The sequence below is a fragment of the Geotrypetes seraphini genome, chromosome 5 (assembly GCF_902459505.1).
Source record: "Geotrypetes seraphini chromosome 5, aGeoSer1.1, whole genome shotgun sequence".
In the NCBI taxonomy this organism is placed as follows: Eukaryota; Metazoa; Chordata; class Amphibia; order Gymnophiona; family Dermophiidae; genus Geotrypetes; species Geotrypetes seraphini.
This window is the reverse complement of record NC_047088.1, coordinates 117,034,836-117,056,508: the sequence shown is the minus strand read 5'-3', so window position 1 is coordinate 117,056,508 and position 21,673 is coordinate 117,034,836. Positions and strand designations below refer to the sequence as shown.

The window sequence follows — 21,673 nt, the reverse complement described above, 5'->3', positions numbered from 1 at the left end:
GGAGAGCTGAGATCAACGTGATGAGTGTCGTGATTAATGTTGAGAGGAACGCCAAGAAAGGCACGATGATAAACTGTGATCCTTCAATGATGATGCAGGCCTCAATGTCATGGTGTCCGAGCTTGATGGAGCTCTTGGGCGTTTTTGGACTGAGCTGAAGCTGGGAGTGTGAGAGCTCTGTCTGCAGTAGCCCAGCTAGTTCTTTCTGCAGCAATATGAGAAGCTGTTCCTGCAGAGATGGCACTGTTACCAATGTTGACAAAGGTACATCAGGTGGTAGTTGCATTGGGTGTCAAGGCATTGGGGAATTTGATGTCGAGGCATGTCTCAGAGGAGGCACCATCTAAAGAGAAAGAGATTTAGCATTGGTGCCCCGATGCTTGGAATGCATTGATGGTGACGATGCATGAGATGATGCCAAAGCATGCTTCAAGGAGGAAAAGAGTTATGCTTCTTAGCTTTCTTATGAGCTTCCCCTGAAGCAGGTAATGCCAACGAAGACAATGTGGCGTTGGTGCCAGTATCGATGCTGGAGTTGCTGGATGTTGAGTGTCAAGAGTCTCCAGCCATCCTCGATGTAGATAAGTTGACCCAGAAAGTTTTTCATACTGCAACTTTTGGGCAGGAAATGTCCTTGTGTTCAGGACCTAAGCGCGGGACACATCAATTATGCAGGTCTGTACCTAAAATAGTTCTTTTGCACCGAGTGCACCACTTGAAGGCACAAGGAACCTTTGACGTGGAAGGAAAACCTGCTGATGCTAGTGTAGGGTCATGAAATGGTTAACTGTTGTTTAAAATATTGCTCTGGCCTACATAGCTGAAAATAGTGTATAATCTATTGACCTCATCTGCCTAAAATGTATGTCCCTCCCTTACCACATTGTAAGCTAAATAGATAAGAGTTTGAGCCATGATGTACCCTGCCCTTCTGTACATGTAACATTTAGACCTGTAAGATTTAGATAAGAAGAGAAATGAGCTAGTTTCCTATAGGACTATAAGTTGTATCCCTGAACCTATCATAAGTGCTGGCTTAGGACCAATAATAATTGTAGAAAAGTTATAGAAGTAACAAATGAAAATTGTAGTTTTTGCATATATTAGTTTGCAAAAAGGGCATAAAAGCTCATGCATTTCCTGATTCTAACACTCTAGTAGGCAGGCTGTTAACTGCACTAGAGTCCGGTATGCTGTAATAAACCTCTCTTGTACTTTCTTCACGCCTCTGACTTTGTGTGTCCAAGTGACCTTTCACTAGGTCAAAGGACTCAATAGTTTGGGCAAGCCGAGTAGATGACAAGCTGAAAATACTTGAAGCTCCCATCCTGAAAATACGCGGCAAAAGTGTCCAAAGGCCAGAAACAAAAACTCGGTAGAAAAATAATAATTTTTATACCAGATGAAAGATAAAAGAAATCAAACAGAAAAGTACAACAAAAAGAAGGGTAAAAAGAACAGAAAGGCACAAAAAATGTAAACATTTGATGCACTTAGAGAAACTCAAAACAGTCTCAGCTCTGCGGAAACTGAGAACTGAAGGTCCTGCAAGCTGACATTGGGCGGGAAAGCACATACGTATGTGCAGTGCAGGTAGTCTTGAGACTTTTTAAAGTGACAATACACTTTTGCACCATCCATGCCGGGATCTGTGGATATCATCGCCCACAAGTGAAAATATGCTGCCTATTTGTTCTCGGATAATGACAATAAGAAAGATAAAGATGCAAATGACAAAATTATACACCACTACTTCTGATTCAGATGATAATGGAGGTAGTACCTGTGCTTTGAAAGAGCTAGTCTATGTTGTCGTGTTTAGATGACAGATCAAAATTATAATTAGCAATGGAGGAGAAAGGCAGAGACCAAAGTAGCTTTCCTGATGTATGTAAAGGCACAGGAATGAAAAGAGGCAGTTGAGGAGTGAATATATTTCTAGATGAGATGATGACTGAACTTAAAGTAGAAACAAATGGAAATGACAGAAGAAATTATAGCTACAAATACAGATTCATACAAAAATGACCCCTACTGCTGCCCTCTGAGACATTACACAAAGATCTGATGCTCACCTTTGGGTCTGCATAAGGGAAAATAAACTGAACAGGAAATCTCTTGCATTTGGGTATTTTCTGCCATATAACATTGTAATAGCCCCTCTAGTTTGTTTAATAAAGTGGTTAGGTTTCTGTGTTACAATTTATGCTGAAAAATAAATTTCCGTTACCAGTACAAAAATTAACTGAAGATATAATTAACAGTGCACTTGAGCAAGTCAGGCATTTTTCCTTAAGTGGTTCCTGCCATGTATCGGTCTTTCAATATTTTTACAGGAGTATTATTAATTCTGCAGTGCTAAATTGGTAGTAAAAGCATTGGTGGCTATATTTTTAAAAATTCCACTCACTGTACCTGGCTATAGCAATGATGGTCCTCACAACTGATCTAAACCTGGTGAATGCATGAGAGTGCTTGGCAGATACTTGAAGATCCGTGGGTGAGGGATATACACCCATCCGAGCAATCAGAGATAAAGTTGCCTGCTCACAGTCTTGAAATCCTCCAAGGAGGAGGAGGAGATATTTCTTTTGATAAACCAGAGCCTTCCTATAGCTCTCTGCACGCAGGTACTTCATGTACAGTCTTTGCACCTACAAAAGGAAAGTAAAAGCATTTTATTTTCAGAAAGCTAGTAACTCCCATAATCAACAGCTTCCAAATTCATCCCATTAGAGGTCACAACAGAATAAAACAAGTTAGAGAGCTATGATGGAAACTATCACAAAATAAATACCTATCCCAAAAATAAGCCCTAGCATGATTTTTAAAGATGCTCCTAATACAAGCTCTACACCCAAAATAAGCCCTAGTTAAGATTGACCCCCAAAGCCCCCCTCAAATGTCCATGATACTCCCTGACTCCATACTTGACACTAGTGCTGCCTGATTTGTCGAAAAAATCAGACTCGTCAATTCAGCGATCCCCACCCCGGTGAGACCTCACATACCTCCGCTCTGAGTCCTCCAAAAACAGCTGACGTCGCTGCTGTTTTTGGAGGCCTTGGAGCATAGGTATGTTAGTCTCACGGTGGAAGGATCAGTGGGGTTCTGCTGCACAAGGGGATGGGTGACAGGGGAGGAAAGATGCTGCACATGGGGAGGTGGGGAGAAAGGAAAGAGGAAGAATTGGGGTGGAGAGGAAGGGAGAGATGATTGGGATTTTTTTGTTTTTGTTTTTTAATTTATTTATGCTTTTACAAGTTGAATAATCAATACTTGAAAGGAAATATAACAATCCAAAAACAGAAAACAAATAATACAAATTATAAAATAATTCCACACTAGTGACTGTGACTAAAGTCCACCTTTTGAGGAGAGAGAATCAATCACTTCCCAAGGGTAGTTGGATTCCAGGAAATATTTCTAAATTAAATCAAATTACAGAGTTCAGTTGGAGTCAATTAACTAATGGCCTGGTTGGCTGATTCCATGGAAGTCTCTGGAATTCTTATAGCTGCTTTACCTTCAAGAAAAAATTGCAATTGATCGGGTTCATAAAAAATATATCTATTACCCTGATATGTAATGCAACATTTACAAGGAAAATGTAATTGAAAGGTTGCTCCTAAACTCAAAACAGATTGACGATAGGCCAGGAATTTCTTACATCTGGCTTGCGTCCACTTTGATACATCAGGAAAAATAGAAATTTTGAATCCATGAAATTCCACTTTTCAGTCCTATAGAATAGACGAAGAATTGCTTCTTTATCTTGAAGAAAAACAAAAGTTACCAGTAAAGTAGCTCTAACCATAATTTCCTCTTGAGATGTTTCCAGCATGCCAGTGAGAACCAGTTCTCCTGGTAATGCATTCCCTTTTTCTTTATCCTCTTTTGGTAAGTTTAGGTAATATAACTTTTGTAGCGGTGGCATATTACACGCAGTAAGCCACTCTGTCTTGACCTGTCAATAGCCAAAATGATTGTCAAACTGTTTAACTCTTTGGGCTTGTAGCCTAAATATTACCAAGCCTGGACTCCATGTTCCTCAAACAGGTCTTTTTAATATCGATTTAGAACAAGCATGAACTCTTACAGTTTGTAGATCTTAAAGCAGTGCTTCTTAAGAATCCATACACTCTACTGGCACCTCTTTTACTTAGGGGCAAGCCAGGAATGTTTTGCTTAGTCCCTAAGCAGAGGTAACATGTACTTTAGCTTCTCTCATAAGCTGAATTCCTACTAACAGATTCAAGTTATGAGGCCAACAGACCGAAAGTGCAAAAACAGATTGGGGAGACAAACTCTCCCTGTAGCATGTGACGTGGCTAAGATGGAGTCAGCTCTCTTCACAGAGCTGAAGAAGGTGGACTTTAGCAATCTGCAGCCAATACTTCTGGGAGCTTCTAGGCACTCTGAGAATTTGACTCCACAGAAGACATCTTAGAACAAACAATCTAAATACTTGTTTTATGAAATGGGGCAGAACACACTCCAGGGTCAAAACTACATTTAAAAAGGAATGAAATAAATCCCTAGGCGATTGAAATTTGGAGACAGGAAAGTTTAAAAGTCTCAAGTTCAAATTCCTATTTGCATTTTCCAAGTTTTCAAATTTTCCTAGTGAGTAGAACCTTTTCCTTCAATTGTAAGTTAGTAGAAACCTTCACTTCTGCCACTGATTTCTCCAATTTGTCCATTCTAACAGACTGTTGTTGGAATTTCTCTTCAAAAGTTTTAAATTGAATATTAGTATTCTGTACTGAAGCAACAAACTGGGAGCATACCTATGCAAAGGCATTCCAGATCGCCTCCATGTCTATCACCGCTGGTTTAATCAGGGGAGCAGGGATAGATATTCCAGGGGACTCCACCAAAGGTTTTACCTCTGCATTCCCTGCTACACTCTGAGGTTCAAGTCCTCCGAACACCAGTGCCGACTGTGAAAAAGTCGGCAAGCTGTGATTCCCATCCGGGGTCAGGGGTGAGACCTGCAACACCGCCGGAGACATCAATTCCGGTGCTTCCTATACAGCTGAGGGCATCCCTCACATCGTCCCGGAACGCGGAGGAACTCCAGGCCCCAAAGGGCTGAGCTATACTTCGCCCTCCAAGACCGAGGTCTGCCCTCCTCGGTCAGCAGAAACGCCCGCTCCAGCAGGAACAGCATAAGCTGTTATTGCCGCTTGTCGCGTCAGAGAAGTGGAAGAACACTCCTCTGCTTACCCCTGCACTTTGGCATAGCGAAAAAGGTAAATTTTCTGGAGAAAAAATGTAAAAGTTGCCGACAAGAGCAGGAGCCTCACTCAGTCGCCATCTAGATTCTCCCATCCGAGATAATTGTTGTACATGAAAAAAAAAAAATAAGCCATCCCCCCAAAATAAGCCCTAATGTGTTTTTTGGACCCCAAATTAATATAAGACGCTGTCTTATTTTCAGGGAAACACAGTACTATTCACCCTTTCTCTACTGAAAAAAAATTGAACACTTAGCCCAGTGTCTGGGTTTTTTCCAACTAGTTCCTAATCTACAATTAGTCTGTGAGCCAGACCCCCCCAATTTGAAAATTAGTACCATCAGAGGTAGCAAATTTCACCCATAATTTGTTGAAAGCCTAACATCTGAGGATACAAAAAATGTCTGGTGGACATCTGTAAAGCATAGCTCAGTGTGAAATTTTTCAATGTTTTTAGGATACCCCTAGTAATCTGTCAAGTGAATAAAATACTGCCAAAAGTCAATCCCTATCAAAATGTGTGTGTTCAGTATATATTTATATTCGTGGGCAGGTGTAGAAGCCTGTCCTTCCTTTATTTTGTTTCAAAAATAATAATACACAAATATTAGCTTTAGTTTTATTAAATTTTTATGCAATTTGTGTTTTTTAAGTAAGAATATTTCTTGACATATGTATTCAAAACTGCTTAGTAACTTGTAGTTTTCTTTTAATTTACATATATTAATTGCCATCAAATGAATCTTGGTCACTTGAAACAAGCTAAATAATATGCAATTCTAAAACTTAAGAACATAAGAATTGCCGCTGCTGGGTCAGACCAGTGGTCCATCATGCCCAGCAGTCCGCTCAGGCAGCGGCCCTCTGGTCAAAGACCAGCGCCCTAACTGACACTAGCCATACCAGCGTACATCCTTGTTCAGCAGGAACTTGTCTAACTTTGTCTTGAATCCCTGGATGCTGTGTTCCCCTATGACAGACTCCGGAAGAGCGTTCCAGTTTTCTACCACTCTCTGGGTGAAGAAGAACTTCCTTATGTTTGTACGAAATCTATCCCCTTTCAACTTTAGAGAGTGCCCTCTCGTTCTTCCTACCTTGGAGAGGGTGAACAACCTGTCCTTATCTACTAAGTCTATCCTCTTCAGTACCTTGAATGTTTAGATCATGTCCCCTCTCAATCTCCTCTGTTCGAGGGAGAAGAGGCCCAGTTTCTCTAATCTTTCATTGTACGGCAGCTCCTCCAACTCCTTAACCATCTCAGTCGCTCTTCTCTGGACCCTTTCAAGTAGTACCATGTCCTTCTTCATGTACGGCGACCAGTGCTGGACCATGGCCCGGTACAGAAGCATAACCTTCTCCGATCTGTTCATGATCTCCTTCTTTATCATTCCTAGCATTCTGTTCGCCCTTTTCGCCGCCGCCGCCACACATTGCAAGGATGGTTTCATTGACTTGTCGATCAGAATTCCCAAGTCCCTTTCCTGGGATGTCTCTCCAAGTACCATCCCGGACATCCTGTATTTGTGCATAAGATTTTTGTTACCAACACGCATCACTTTACACTTGTCCACGTTGAACCTCATCTGCCATGTCGCAGCCCATTTCTCGAGCCAGATTATGTCACATTGTAGATCTTCGCAATCCCCCTGCATCTTCACTACTCTGAATAACTTCGTATAGTCAACAAATTTAATCACCTCGCTCATCGTACCTATGTCCAGAATGCTTATGAAGATGTTGAAGAGCACGGGTCCAAGCACCGAGCCCTGCAGCACCCTGCTGGTGACGCTCTTCCAATCTGAGTATTGTCCATTTACCCCCACTCTCTGTTTCCTATGCTCCAGCCAGTTTTTAATCCACATGAGTATTTCACCCTTGATTTCATGGCTCACAATTTTCTGAAGCAGTCGTTCATGTGGAATCTTGCCAAACGCTTTCTGAAAATCCAGATTTACAATGTCGACCAGTTTGCCCTTGTCTATCTGCCTGTTTACTCCCTCGAAGAAGTGCGGCAAGTTTGTCAAACAAGATCTGCTTTTGCTGAAACCTTGCTGGCTGGTCCTCATCAGCCCGTGTCCGTCACAGTGATCAATGATGCGGTCCTTTATCAGCGCCTCTACCATCTTTTCCAGTACTGAGGTCAGATTCACCGGCCGGTAGTTTCCCGGGTCTCCCCTTGAACCTCTTTTGAAGATTGACGTAACATTCGCCACCTTGCATTCCTCCGGAATCTTTCCCGTTTTGATTGACAGATTGGCTATTAGTTGAAGCAGTTCAGCTATGGTCCCTTTCAATTCCTTGATGATCCTCGGATGGATGCCATCCAGTCCCGGGGATTTATCATTCTTGAGCCTATCAATCTGCCTGCATACCTCTTCTAGACTGGCCGTTAATCCTGTCAGTTTCCCGTTTTCACTTCCAGCATATAGCCTGATGGGTTCTGGTATGCTATGTAAATCCTCTTCAGTAAATACAGACAAAAAAAATTTGTTCAATTTGTTGGTGATTGCTTTGTCCTCCTTTAGGGCTACCTTTATTCCATGGTCATCCAACGGTCCTACCGCTTCCTTCGCAAGTCGTTTCTCCTTGATATATCGAAAGAACGGATTGAAGTTTTTTGCCTCCTTGGCTATTTTTTCCTTGTAGTCTCTTTGGACCCCTTTTTCCGCCTTATGGCACCTGCATTGATGTTGTTTATGCTTGTTCCAGTTTGCGTCCATTTTTTATCTTTTCCATTCCTTAAATGAGGTTTTCTTGTCTCTGATTGCTTCCTTCACCTCTTTATTGAGCCACGCTGGTTCTTTATTCTTTTTCCTCTTTGATCCCTTGTTGATACGTAGTATATATATATTTTGTGACTCGGTGACTGTATCCTTAAAAAGAATCCAAGCTTGCTCTAGCATCTTTACAGTGTTTATCCTCTTCTTAATCTTCTACCCATCATGCGTCTCATCCCTTCATAATTCCCTTTTCGGAAGTTTAGCGCCGTGGCTGTCGATCTGGACTTCTGTTTTGCCCCTGTTTCCAGGTTGAAGCGGATCATATTGTGATTGCTGTTTCCCAGCATCAATTCTACTTCTACATCCTGCGCCGGTCCTTACAGTCCATTTAGAATTAAGTCCAGAATTGCATCTCCTCTCGTGTTATCCTTGACAAGTTGTTCCAGGAAACAATCGCCTACAATTTCCAGGAACTTGGTCTCTCTAGCACAGTCGGAGGTGCCGAGGTTCCATTCTATCCCCGAATAGTTGAAGTCGCCCATGATAACTGCGTTGCCTCCCTTATAGTTGCGTTTAATCTCATCCGTCATTTCTCCATCAATTTCTTTGGACTGCCCTGGGGATCGGTAGTAGATGCTTATCCTCGTTTCCGGTCCATTTGTTCCCGGAATTTTGACCCATAGAGACTCTAACTTATCCGTCTCTTGTGGCATGTTCTCTCCAGAAGATTCAATTCCCTCTTTGACGTATATGGCAATGCCTCCTCCTTTTTGAGTCCCTCTGTCTCTGCGGTATAGTTTGTATCCTGGTAGCACCATGTCCCAGACATTTTCATCAGTCCACCATGTTTCCATGATGCCGATGTCAACGTTATCCTTTTGTGCCACAGCTTCTAATTCACATATATTATTTCTGAGGTTCCTTGCATTCGTGTACATACACTTGAGCTTGCAGCCTGTTCCCTTCTTACGCGTCTTTCCCTCTTGTGTCCCTTTCGAACTGTCTTGTCTGCGATCTGGTGAGTCTTCCCCTCCATCTTCCTGCACGGTATCCTCTGGGTATACCGGTTCCCGAATCATCAACTCTTTCTCTCTGTCGACTGTCGGCTTTCTCCTTTTTCATAGTTTAAAAGCTTCTCATCTTCTCTCTTGATGTTGCTTGCAAATAGCCTCATTCTGTCTCTGCTGAGGTGGAGTCCGTCCTTCCTGTATAGCTTGCTGTTCCCCCAGAACGTTGTCCAGTTGCGCACGAAGTGGAATCCTTCTTCCTCACACCAGCACTGCATCCCTGCATTGAATGCTTGCAGCTCCATCTGTCTCTTCTGATCTGCCCTGGGTACCGGCAGGATCTCTGAGAATGCTATACTGTGCGTTCTGATCTTCAGCTTGTTTCCTAGCATCCGGAACTGTTCCTTCAGTACTTCTCTGTTGTAGTAGTTCCTGTTGCTCACGTTGTTCGTCCCCACATGGATCACCACTGTCGTATCTTCTTCTTTCACACTGTCGACGATCCTGTCGATGCGGCTCACTATGTCTTCTACCTTGGCTCCCGGTAGGCAGGTCACTAGTCCATCCAGTCTTCCTCCCGCTATGTGGCTATCTACTTGTCTGATGATAGAGTCCCCCACAACGATTGCTGTCCTCTCTATCTTCTTTTGATTCTCCAGCCGTAGGTCCGTGTCCTTCGTTCTTATCCATTTCCTCTCATCCTGATGTTCGTCTTCATGTGGGTTCCCTCCGCTGTTTCCATATCTTGCTGCAGTGTCCCCCATTTCCTCCTGGTGGCTGTCCGTCTGGTGGTCCACACTCTCTGAAGGCATATCTCGGCAGTTCCTCTGTAGCTGGTATCTTTCTACAACATCCCTGTAGGCCTCTTTATGAAGTTCTCCAGCTCCGGACTTCTTCCTCTATGGCAGCGGTCTCAAACTCATACCCTGTGCAGGGCCACATTTTGGATTTGTAGGTACTTGGAGGGCCACAGAAAAAATAGTTAATGTCTTCTTAAAGAAATGACAACCTTGCATGAGGTAAAATTTGTTATAGGTTATAAATCTTTCCTTAATTGCTTCTGATAATTTCAGCTATACACAACTGAAAGCAGTTCAACATGCAGAAAAACTATCTAAACTTCACTTTCTGAATGTTGCACTGCTTTCAGCTGTGTATAGCTGAAATTATCAGAAGTAATTAAGGAAAGATTTATAACCTATAACAAATTTTACCTCATGCAAGGTTGTCATTTCTTTAAGAAGACATTAACTATTTTTTCTGTGGCCCTCCAAGTACCTACAAAGGTTTATAAAGAGTTTTACCTCATGCAAAATTGTGATTTAGATTCTAATCTAAAATATCAACTGCAAGAGACAAGATTTTGGTGTAGTCCTCTAGGCTTTTTTGTAGAGGGGACAATCAATATTCAACTTATGCCTTAAGTGTTTGGTGGTCGCGTCCACAACCACCTTCAGCTCTCACCTCCTCCAGCACCGGACACAACCGCCATCTTACATCAAGCAGACACCGCCAGGAGAGGTGCCGAATTTTGCGAGAGTTCACGAGATTACATTAGTGATTTCTATTCCACCTGTGCCTTGCGGTTCTAAGCGGATTACAAATTAGAAGATATCTGGACATTTTCAGGAGAATTACAAAACAAAGAAGCAAGTATATTACAAGTTACATTTCCTGGAGAATTACATAACAAAGAAGCAAGTATATTACTGGTTACAGTAGAGAATAACAACACATTCAGGTTACAGAAGAGAATTACATAATGTTGAAGGAAGCAGTTTTCTGGTTACAGATGGTGGCTGCTTATTTAGGTTTCTGAATATATATTGGTGATAAGGTTTGAAGAATTGATTAGGTGTTACTATAGGGGTGGTATTCACGAGGGAATCTGCATGTGCGAATAGGAAGGAGGTTAGAATGATGGGAAGTGTTTTTTGAATAGAAGTGTTTTGATTTCTTTTCGGAACACTTTAATGTCTGTTGTTTTGATCAGCAGCTTGGAGATGGTAGGGTCAATTTTCGCTGCCTGTGTCGCTAGAAGGTTGTCGTATAGTTTCTTGCGTCGAGTACCATTGAGAGGAGGGTAGGTGAATAAGCTCTGAGTTCTCCTTATTCTGGGTGAGAGGTTACGGTATAGGCGGTTGTTTAGGTAACTGGGTGCAGCACCATGGGTTACTTTAAATATTAGACAGTAGAGTTTGAATTGGGTTCTTGCTTTTATCATTAGCCAGTGAGAGTCTAGGTAGGCATTGGTGATGTGGTCAAATTTGCTAAGGGAATAGATGAGTCTGAGGGCTGTGTTCTGAATGGTCTGTAGTTGTTTTATCATGTTGTTTGGGCATGGTAGGTAGAGGCTGTTGCAGTAGTCGACAATACTTAGTACAAGGGATTGGACTATGATCCTGTATTGATCTTTTTTAAAGAATTTTCTTATTTTTCTTAAGTTTCGCATGGTGAAGAATGCTTTTTGGATGATTTTGTGGATTTGTATCTGCATTGTGCAGCATCTGTCTAATTGTATTCCCAGAATTTTGAGGGTGCTTTGTATTGGGTACTTAATTGCGTTTACTTCCAGTTCTGTTAAGGATGGTTTTTTGTCCTTCTCTAGTAGTAGGAATTTAGTTTTATCCGAGTTCAGCTTCAACTTATGGTTTGTCATCCATTTTTCTGCGGTTTCCAGTGTTGTTTTCAGGCGTCCTGTGGAGATGGGGTCTTGGATGTCGAAGGGGAGGAGGATGGTTATGTCGTCCGCGTAGCTGAATGATACTATATTTAGGGTGTCCAAAGTTGTGCCTAGGGAAGCTATGAAGAGGTTGAATAGTATGGGCGATAGTGGTGATCCTTGTGGTACTCCGCAGGGGTTTGACCATGAGTCGGATATAAGATCTTTTGACTTAACTCTGTATGATCTTGTTTTAAGGAAACCTTGGAACCAGTTATGAACTCTACCTGAGATTCCTATGGCGTCTAGTATCTGGAGTAGTATGGGATGGTCTACTAGGTCGAATGCTGCTGAAAGATCGAGTTGGATGATTAGCAACTTGTTTCCTTTGCTGAGGTGCTGTCGGGCTATGTCTAATAAAGATACCAGTAGTGTTTCTGTGCTGTGGTTTGTTCTGAATCCAGATTGCGATGGATGCAGAATGTGGTGGTCTTCTAGGTAATTAGAGAGATATTGTGCTACAAGACCTTCTATTAGTATAGAAGCGATTGGTCTATAATTTGTTGGGTTATCTATTGGGCCTTTGAGGTCTTTCAGTATAGGAGTAATTATAATTTTGCCTAGTTCCGGTGGGAATTGACCTTCCCTGAGAGTGGTTTGCAACCATAGCGTGAGACTAGCTTTGAATTTAGTGGATGCTATAGCTAGTAGGTACGGAGGACAGTTGTTCAAATCACATGAAGATTTGCTGTATTTTTTGTAGAGCCGGTCCAGGTCTGACCATTGTATCGTTGGGAAGTTGGTACAGACTCTATCTGCTGAGATAGCTTCATCTATTGTGGGATTTATTAATATCTCTTCTATATTGTTTCGTGAGTTGTTGAATGTGGTTCTGATTGTGATGATTTTATGTTTGAAGTGGTCCGCTAATTAGGTAGCTGTTGGAGTCTGGTTTCCTTGAGTGGCAAGGAAAGGTTTGGTATCAGTGAGATTTCTTACGAGGTTGAAAAATTTTTTTGTGTCTAGTTTTTCAGTGCCGATGAGTTTGGAGTAGTGGTCTTTTCGTTTTTCCTTCAGTTTGGTTTTGTATTGTTTGATTTGGATTCTCCATTCTGTGTTGGTGTGGTCTTGTTTCTGTTTTTTCCATATCCTTTCTAGTTGTCTACATTGCCTTTTTAGGTGTAAGAGTTCGGCGTCAAACCATTTGTCTGATGGTCTACATATTTTATTTTTAGTTTTTATTGGAGCTAGTTCGTTCAAGGTAGATTCACTGAGGGTACGCCAGCTGTTTATGAATTCTTTAGGGTTGTTGGAGTCTATTGCGGGGTCTACTGTGTCCCAGAATGTGGTAGGTTCGATTTTCTGTCTGGTCTTGATGAGTGTTTTGTGTGGAGTGGGTTTGTTGTTATTTTGAGCCCAGTTGATAGTGAAGGCATATTTGTAGTGGTCTGACCAGAGGGTAGGATGCCAGGAGCCATTGAAGATGTGGATATTTTGTGTGTTGAGGTTTGGAGACGTGTATGCTGCAATATCAAGTTGATGGCCCTTTTCGTGTGTGGGTTCGGGGTTGAGGATCTGGTAAGATAGGGTGTTGAGGTATGAAAGTATATCCGCTACTTGTTTGGAGGAGTGGTCTTCTAGGTGGAGATTTATGTCTCCAAGGATCAGGTTATGTGTGGAAGAGAGAGAGTTCTGGAAGATGAATTCTTCAAGTTCTTGTTTTGAGGTGTTCCATTTTCCTGGTGTGACGTAGCAGAGAAGGCAGTTCAGATTTCCTGTGAGTGTGTTGTCAGAAAGTTGGCAAGCTAGTAGGTCTAGGTGAGGGGTGGAGTGCTTGGCTAGGACTTTAATGTTGAGGTTGTTTTTTTACTATGATTGCTAGACCTCCTCCTCTTCTGTTTTCTTGACAAACTAGCTCTAGTTTGTATCCGTTGGGGCAAAATTCAGTAATGTGTGGGTCTGTAGCAGAGGTGAGCCAAGTTTCGGCTAGGAAGAGGCAACCTAAATTGTCTTTAATCAGCCAGTCCTTGATTAGTTCTGTCTTTGGGCTGATAGATCTTATGTTCAAATATGCGCATGCTATTGATATGAATTTTGTGTGGGAGAGGGGAGTAATGACTGTGTTGATGAGGGTTCTTGGTGATGTTTGGTGTTTTTGTGTGCTTGTCTTAGGCTTTGTTGGAGGTCTTATTCCCCAGATTGTGGTAATGCTTTCGTGGCTGGACGATGGACAAGAAGTCAGGGTTCTGGGGGTATGGAGTTTCCTAGTTGGTTGAGCTGGTCTGTGTGTTGTTGTAAGGATAGGGATAGAGTGTGTATGGTATCCTGCTGTTTTCCATTTAGCTATGAATAGCGAGAGCAGTAGGAGGACAGGGATGAGTTTAGGTGTGCGAGTTCCCATTTTTTTGTGTGGGTAGAAGAGAGTGCTGGTTCTGGAAATTCTTTGCTCTGATAGTGTTTTCTGTCTCTTTGGAGGGCCTTTGCATATAAGCAGAGTTAGTGTAGGCTGTTTGAACCAAATGAGAGAATAGTTGTTTGGACTGGATCTTAGTGACCTTAAGTGTTTTCTTGTTCTTGGTGGGGGGGAATCATGATTTCCTCACTCACCACTTTGTTGCATGTGTTGCCGCTATAATTCGGCCCGGGTCTCTGGTATCAGGACTTTGTGAGCTACTGGTTACCCTGCGGTCTTCCCTGCAGGCGCTTCACAAAGGCGTGCACTAAGGCGCATGCGCCTTTGTCACGCGCCGAACAGCTGTGCGCCGTTGGTGCTTCTGAATTTTTAAATGGGTTCCCCGCTGGTCAGGGAGAGGGGCGAAGCAGGGCTCCCATGCTATCCTCTCCTCGGGAACGGGTCCGGGTCTCGGCATCTCCTGCTGGTGGCTGGGAGGGGGCCCGGCAAATGACTGTGCGCTGTTGGTGCTTCTGAATTTTTAAATGGGTCCCCCGCTGGTCAGGGAGAGTGGCGGAGCAGGGCTCCCACGCTATCCTCTCCTTGGGAACGGGTCCGGGTCTCGGCGTCTCAAGCTGGTGTCTGGGAGGGGGCCCGGCAAATGGCTGTGCGCCGTTGGCGCTTCTGAATTTTTAAATGGGTCCCTCGCTGGTCAGGGAGAGGGGCGGAGCAGGGCTCCCACGCTATCCTCCCCTCGGGAACGGGTCTGGGTCTCGGCGTCTCCTGCTGGTGGCTGGGAGGGGGCCAGCAAATGGCTGTGCGCAGTTGGCGCTTCTAAATTTTTAAATGGGTCCCCCGCTGGTCAGGGAGAGAGACGGAGCAGGGCTCCCACGTTATCCTCTCCTCCTGCACTGCCTCGAATGGTTTACCTTACGTTTTGGAACATTGCCCACCTCACTGCTGTAACCTCACACAAGCTTTCCTGCATCTGTACACGATTGTCCTCTCCACTCCATCTCACAATCACGTACAGGTGCAGGAAAGCGCTTGTGTGAGGTTACAGCAGTGAGGTGGGCAACGTTCCAGAATAATGGTAACATACTGAGAGCCTCAAAATAGTACCTGGTGAGCCGCATGTGGCCCCCGGGCCACGAGTTTGAGACCACTGCTCTATGGTGTCCTCCGTCTTGATGATCTCTGCATCTGTCTTCTTCCTCCACTGCTTGAAGTGTCTCCAGTTCCAGTATTCTGCCCTCCAGAAGTCTGACTTGCTTCTTCAGGCTTTCCAGTTCTCCACATTGAGCTCATATGTAAGACCGCCTTTCAGAAGGAAGGTAGTCATACATATGGCAGACGGTGCAGAAAACTGGGTAGCTCAACTTCCTGCTTCTGTCTGTTGCTTCCATTGCTGCCCACTTGCCCGTCTCCTGTGGATGTCTTCTGCATCTGCTGTGGATGTCTTTTGTGTCTGTGGATGTCTTCTGTGTCTTCTGCGTTCGCCTGGTTATGTCTTCAGTGTCTGCCTAGTTGTGTTCCTTTGTGCCTGCTTTGTCCTCTGTGCCTGCTGTGGCTGTCCTCTGTGCCTGTTGTGTCCTCTGTGTCTGCCTGGTTGTGTGCCTCTGTACCTGCTGAGTCTGCCTGGTTGTGTGCCTCTGTACCTGCTGGGTTTGCCTGGTTGGATGTCTTCTGCGTCTGCTGCAGTCTCCTGGTTGTGTGCCTCTGTACCTGCTGGGTCTGCCTGGTTGGATGTCTTCTGCATCTGCTGCAGTCTCCTGGTTGTGTGCCTCTGTACCTGCTGGGTCTGCCTGGTTGGATGTCCTCTGCATCTTCTGTGGTCTCCCTTTTGTCTTCCTTAATGGTGGCTCATCCCTTCTCGAGGCTCTTTGCAAAGGCGCTCTCGCTAAGGCGAGCGCCTTTAATGCGCGCTGAAGGGCTGTGCGCCGTTGGCTCCTCCCCTTTTAAGGGGGAGCTTAGGATTTGCTTCGGGTGATGTCAGGGGGGTGGGCGGAGCTGCCTCTCACCGCAGCCCCTCACCCTCTGCCTCCTCTACGCTCCCTTCCGCCTCCTTTGACCAATTCCTCCTCTCTCCCTCCTCGGCCCGACTTCTCCTTCCTGCCCCGAACTCAGGCAAGCTGGATCAGCTCAAAAATTTAGTTAGTAATAAGTACTTATAGAACATACATGATTCAATTCACAGACAGCTAAAAATAAGTCAGCATATACGGTATGTATTGTATTCTCCAAAATGGCAAACTTTATTCAAAATTTAAAAACATACAAGTTTTTTAAAAAAAATTTATGGCAAGACGAGATTTGAATACAGAAAATTAAAGGTGACGTTAACTCTGTATGTCTATACTATGCACTATTTATAAGCTATCTCCATGCTTTGCTCTGAAAGTTGGGGTATAGCGAGGGTAAATCAAAAAGTAAAGGCAAAATATATTTAATGGCTTTAATAGAAGTAACTGAGCAATTGAACATATCACATTTCCACATAATGCCCATAAAAGATTACGCATTTGTTGTATCGTTCAACTAGCTTCTGCATTCCTGCAGAGAACATTTTTGGCTTCTCCCAAAACCAGGTGAGCACCGCTTTCTTTACTTCATTATGTTTTGCCTTTTGCTCTCTGGGTCATAGTGATGCACCCATGTCTTGTTGCCAGTGACAATTCTCTCCAAAATGCTTGGATCCTCATACTATTTTAGAAATTGGCCCACAACCTCCACACGCTGTTGCTTGTACAGATCAGTAAGCTGTATGGGAGCCCATTGTGTGCAGACTTTCCTATAGCTCAATTCAGCATGCATTATGGCAAATGCAGATCCATAGCTGATATTCAAATCTGCAGCCAATTGAAACTGCTATCCGGTCAGTCTTCTCTAATCAAGGCATCTGCCCTTTCAATGTGCTCGTGTGCACAATGATGATGGGCGACCAGAACTACCTTTTGTTGATTACACCTGTTTTTCTGCTTTAAACTATTTTACCCACTCATAAACCTTTCAGTGATTCATGATGCTATGTCCATACTGAGTCAATATCTGACAGTGAATTTCCACAGGTTTCACTCCCTCTGCTCAAAGAGAGTGAAGTACTGCACATTGTTCTTCAATGGTGCAATCATGCAATGAGCATTCATGTTTCTGACCTCATTGCTGCCACATGACTAAAGGCCGAGTACTGCACTGTATACGGATGGACGAGTACATTTGTTGCATTTTGTTAGCTCTGTTCTGGTTATCATGTAATTTGACAATTGCTTTTAATTTTTGATTCAACCTCATATTAGCAGTAGATTAGGTATTAGAATCTGAGCAATAGTCCTCTGTGTACATTCTTTCTTCTTTTTCGGTTATAAAATTAGAATAGTCTTGAAGCCTGCAAGCAGAGGTGCACTTATTGCTGTTTGTGAGACATGGAAAGGATAGAGCTTTGCATTCTTTGTCACATTTGCAGTATAGGAACTCTGTTACTGCTTCAAGTTGCATGGGCAACTTTCATCCATTCAATGTCTAATTTTCCTTCATCTAGTGTTCATCCATGTTCCTGTGGACTGGGATCATCAGGATTCTTATGCAAACCACCTCTAGATAGTTGCCTGGTATTTCGCTCATATTGCACATAGATAAGAACAAAAATTAGGTTCTTACTTTTGCTAATCTTCTTTCTTGTAAATCCACACTTTATTCCGGGACCAGTGGGTTTTATGCATCTCTGACCACCAGGCACTGTATAAAGCTTCAAATGATTGAAGCCATAACCCCTCCCCTCTGCTAGCATATGCTAGAGCATGCCCAGTAGAATCTAGTCAGTCTTCAAGCAGCCAGGAACATCTACAGAAATAAACGAGAGAGAGGGGGAAATGGGGAACTCCCCGCCAAATAATTCTGCTCATAATAACAATGGAAACTGTAAAACACATTATCACACATTAGAATCTGAACTACAAAACAGTAATATAGGGAGACACAGCCTGCATTGTTAGATAGGGGCGCTAACCCGGGAAACCTCCAAATATAGTGTTACATCTAGTCAGATGGAACTCTTATAAAGGCTGGTCCGAAACATAAATCCAGCTTACCAGTATTTCCAGGCAGGTGAACAGCGAATCAGACATATAGAGGGCAGGTTCCAGGAATAAAGTGTGGATTTACAAGAAAGAAAATTAGCAGAGGTAAGAGCCTAATCTTTTGTTCTTGTGCAATTCCACTTTATTCCAGGACCAGTGGGATGTAACAGAGCAGTCCTGAAAATTTAGGGTGGGACTGATGAGCTCGCTGCCAACACCGAAGCATCAAAAGCAGTATCCTGCTTGGCTGTCATACCAACCCTATAAACCCTGGAGAAGGTGTGCAGAAAGGACCATGTAGTAGCCCTGCAAATCTCATCTGGAGGCACCGCCAATGACTCGGCCCAGGAGGAGTCAACCCCCCTGGTAAAATGAGCCCACACCCTGAGGGGGAGCTTCTCTCCTGCCGCTACATAAGCTGCAGAGACTGTCGCTCAAATCCATCTCGAAATGGTAGCCCCAAAGGAAGGCTAGCCCCTGCGATTAGAACCTACCAAACAGGTGGTCTGAGACCTGAAACTCGGTTATCTCCAAAGCCCACTGCAAAAACTTGTGCTCATTAGGGACTGCAGGACTTGATCCTGGGCCTGAATCGGACAGAACTAATGCCAGAAGGCAAACTGCCTGATTCACATATAAAACACAAACCACTTAAATTTACCTTCAGATACTGAGGACCTCAAAGATATGGAGTTTAAATACTCTGTAACTCCATTGGTAAAACCGCCAGTTCTTGATTTAAATTCAATTTGGGAAGCTATTTCCAATTTACAAGTGTCTCTGGGAATTCAAATCTAAAAGTTATCTGAGACTTTATCTTTGCAATAGAGAGTGGGCAAATTATAAGATAAAGTATTGGATCAGGAAAAAAAGCTTGAAATTTTGGAAGCACAAAACTAGCTCCTAATAAAGGAAAATAGAAATACCTGTATTAACTTCAAGATGGAAATGTTGGAAAATATGACGAGAAGACAGAACTTAAGACTGATTAATTTTCCTCAATCACCTACTGTCTCACCGTTAGATATAACGATATCTTCTGGAGGTTTTGAAAGTCCCACAAAATATTTTTCCAAACATTTCAAAAATCTACTATATTTCCTTGGGAAAGAAGAAAACTCTGGAAGACCAGCAGGAACCACAATTAGATGTATTGGACTTGCCAAATTTATTAGAAACATCAGAGTTAGAACAGATTAGTGTTGCTACACTCTTTGTTCAATTAGCCCTAGATTCAAATAGAGAGTGGCTATTGAAAATGTTTTTTAAGTATAAAGATGTTACATGGATACATCAATAAGTTAGAATGTATCCAGATGTGTCCCAAATAACACAAAAAAAACGGAAACAGTTTTTGCTTTTGAGACCCCAGGTTCTAAAGTTGGGAGCAACATTTGTATTAAGATTTCCCTGTAGGTGTTTGGTTAATTTCAAAGGTGTTAGATACATTTTCTTTGATTCTACAAAGTTATCTAGATTTATTGTGGATAATGGGGGGGGGGGGGGTGATAGCAAGTACCCCTACCAATAGACATGAGTTACGCTCGTAATTAGGAATTCTGGGTCTTTTTCAGGCTGTCTTTCTTTATTCCTAAATTATGATGAAGTGATATGTTCTCCGATTTTGTGGAAACTCCTTCTCCAATTATTGTGGACTAAAGTACAGTGGAAAATTATTATTTTGTTCCTTTAGTTTTCTTTTTCCTATACTATATTAGAAATGTATAACTATGGATACTGTTATTTTCAATATGATTGTGTTTATCATAAAAATTTGAAATTCAATAAAGAATAAATTACAAAACAGAAACTACTTTCGGAGGAAGGAAGAACCTGTACTCAACAGCACTCCAGAAGCCACAATACACAATAAGGATCCCGACAAAAAAGAGCTGAAAGAAAGCTCCAAAACTGTCCAAGTTGACATGATAGTCAAGAGGAATAACGGCTTGAGTGAGAGATCATCAAAAACGCATGCTCTAGAGACTCATAAGGTGGGCAAGCCATGGAGCGAAGACCAGATACCAGATAAGGGAGGCGCAAAGGAGACCTCAGACGAACCATGTGCCGTAGTAAATGGACCAAGTCCAGAGAGCCACCAAAGATCTTCTCAAGGCAACAGGGACCAGGCAGGAGATACCTGCAATCTGATCCTTTAGGGAAGCCACTGCAAGGCCCTTTTCTAGGCCATCCTGCTGAGACTCCAGTACCCGAAGAACTGAGGGAGAATAATAATCCTCCTGACAGCTAGTGCACCAAACCCTGGTAGCACTGCCAAACTTCCACATAGGTTGCCACCTTAGCCTTCCACGTGCTGAGAAGCAGCACAGCTATCACTGCAATACAACAGTCCCGGGCCGACAGGGCCATGCCCTGAAAAGGCCAGATGCACACCCAAAGAGGCCTGGATCCTGCAAAGTGATTGGCCTGAGAGAGGGGCCGAGGGTAACAGGGAACACTCAGCGCCACCCCCCTCCCCCCGGAGCCGCACCAGGTCGGCATACCACGAATGTCTTGGCCAATTGGGAACCACCAAGATCACCTTCAGTACTGCATTGAACGCTCTGAGATCCAGGCTTAGTCTCCAACTTCAGAGTCTTTCATTTGGACGATGAAGTATATTGAGTATCTTCCTGAGCCCAAGTCGCCCTCTGGCACAGGCTCAAGGGCTGCAAGATCCAAACGTTTGCGAACTGCAGCCTGAATCCGAAGCACCACCTCGAGGAAGTCTGCAGGGGAAACTAGAAAGTATATGAAGAGAGGACGGGAAAATTCCAAAATGAGCCCGTCGCACAACACCTCCAAGACCCAGTGGTCTGATGTGATGGTCTCCCATTCCGCCAAGAAGGCAGACAGCCATTCCCTTGATGCGTGGGAGAGTGCCGAAGGTCAGATGCATGAACTGTGTCTTTTTTTTGGGGGGGGGTTTGCTGGACAACCGTTTGCGGACAGCTGACAGCCAGACCCCATGAAATAGGTTTGGAGAACGCAAGGCACCTCTGCCCTGAGGAGGGAGGAATATCATACTGGTGAGGATGTCCAAATGGACTAAAAGCAGAACACCCCAAACCCCTGGTGGGACGTGTTCTGTTCCTGGGAAAAGCCATTGGCTTGTGGTCTTGTACACTTGCCAGGGGATCATCCAGACCCTAGCTGAACCAACGGCCCTAAAAGGGAAACGTGTTCAGAGTGGCCTCAGAGGAGGAGTCCCCAGACCGCAGACCGATCCAAAGCATCTTCCAGACAGACACTGAAGAAATGCTAAGCTTGGTAAAAACTTTCAGAATGTCAGGTAAATCATCAGACACGAGAAATTCTAAATCACGCAGCACCACAGTGACAGGGCATGGTGAAGTGTGGAGAGCCACACATGTGCAACAAAGGACAAGGCTGGCTCTACCTCGACCCTGGACGTAGCCGGATCAAAAAGGGCGTGTAAGTATGATATCCATACACCTGTCCTGCGCATCCTTCAGGAGCACTCTTCCACCAGGAGGAAAAGAAGTGCGCATGGTGACCAGAGTCACAGCTACAGCCACTTTCGGAGAAGCAAAGCACTTAGTAAAACCGCTTGCC

The 21,673-nt window shown here is 43.6% G+C and overlaps 1 protein-coding gene across 15 annotated transcripts in view; it reads right to left on the bottom strand.

Annotated features, from left to right (window-relative positions):
• The window catches only part of PCNT (pericentrin), an 820,497-nt gene that overhangs the window by 308,906 nt on the left and 489,918 nt on the right, over positions 1-21,673 (bottom strand). For all 15 annotated transcript variants that reach the window (XR_004539480.1, XR_004539479.1, XR_004539483.1 and 12 more), the window contains one exon: positions 2,416-2,654. Coding sequence is in view for 5 of the 15 variants with exons in the window: in XM_033944852.1 (XP_033800743.1) it covers positions 2,416-2,654 (239 nt within the window). In the remaining 10 variants the exon portion in view is untranslated. The remainder of the gene's footprint in view (positions 1-2,415; positions 2,655-21,673) is intronic.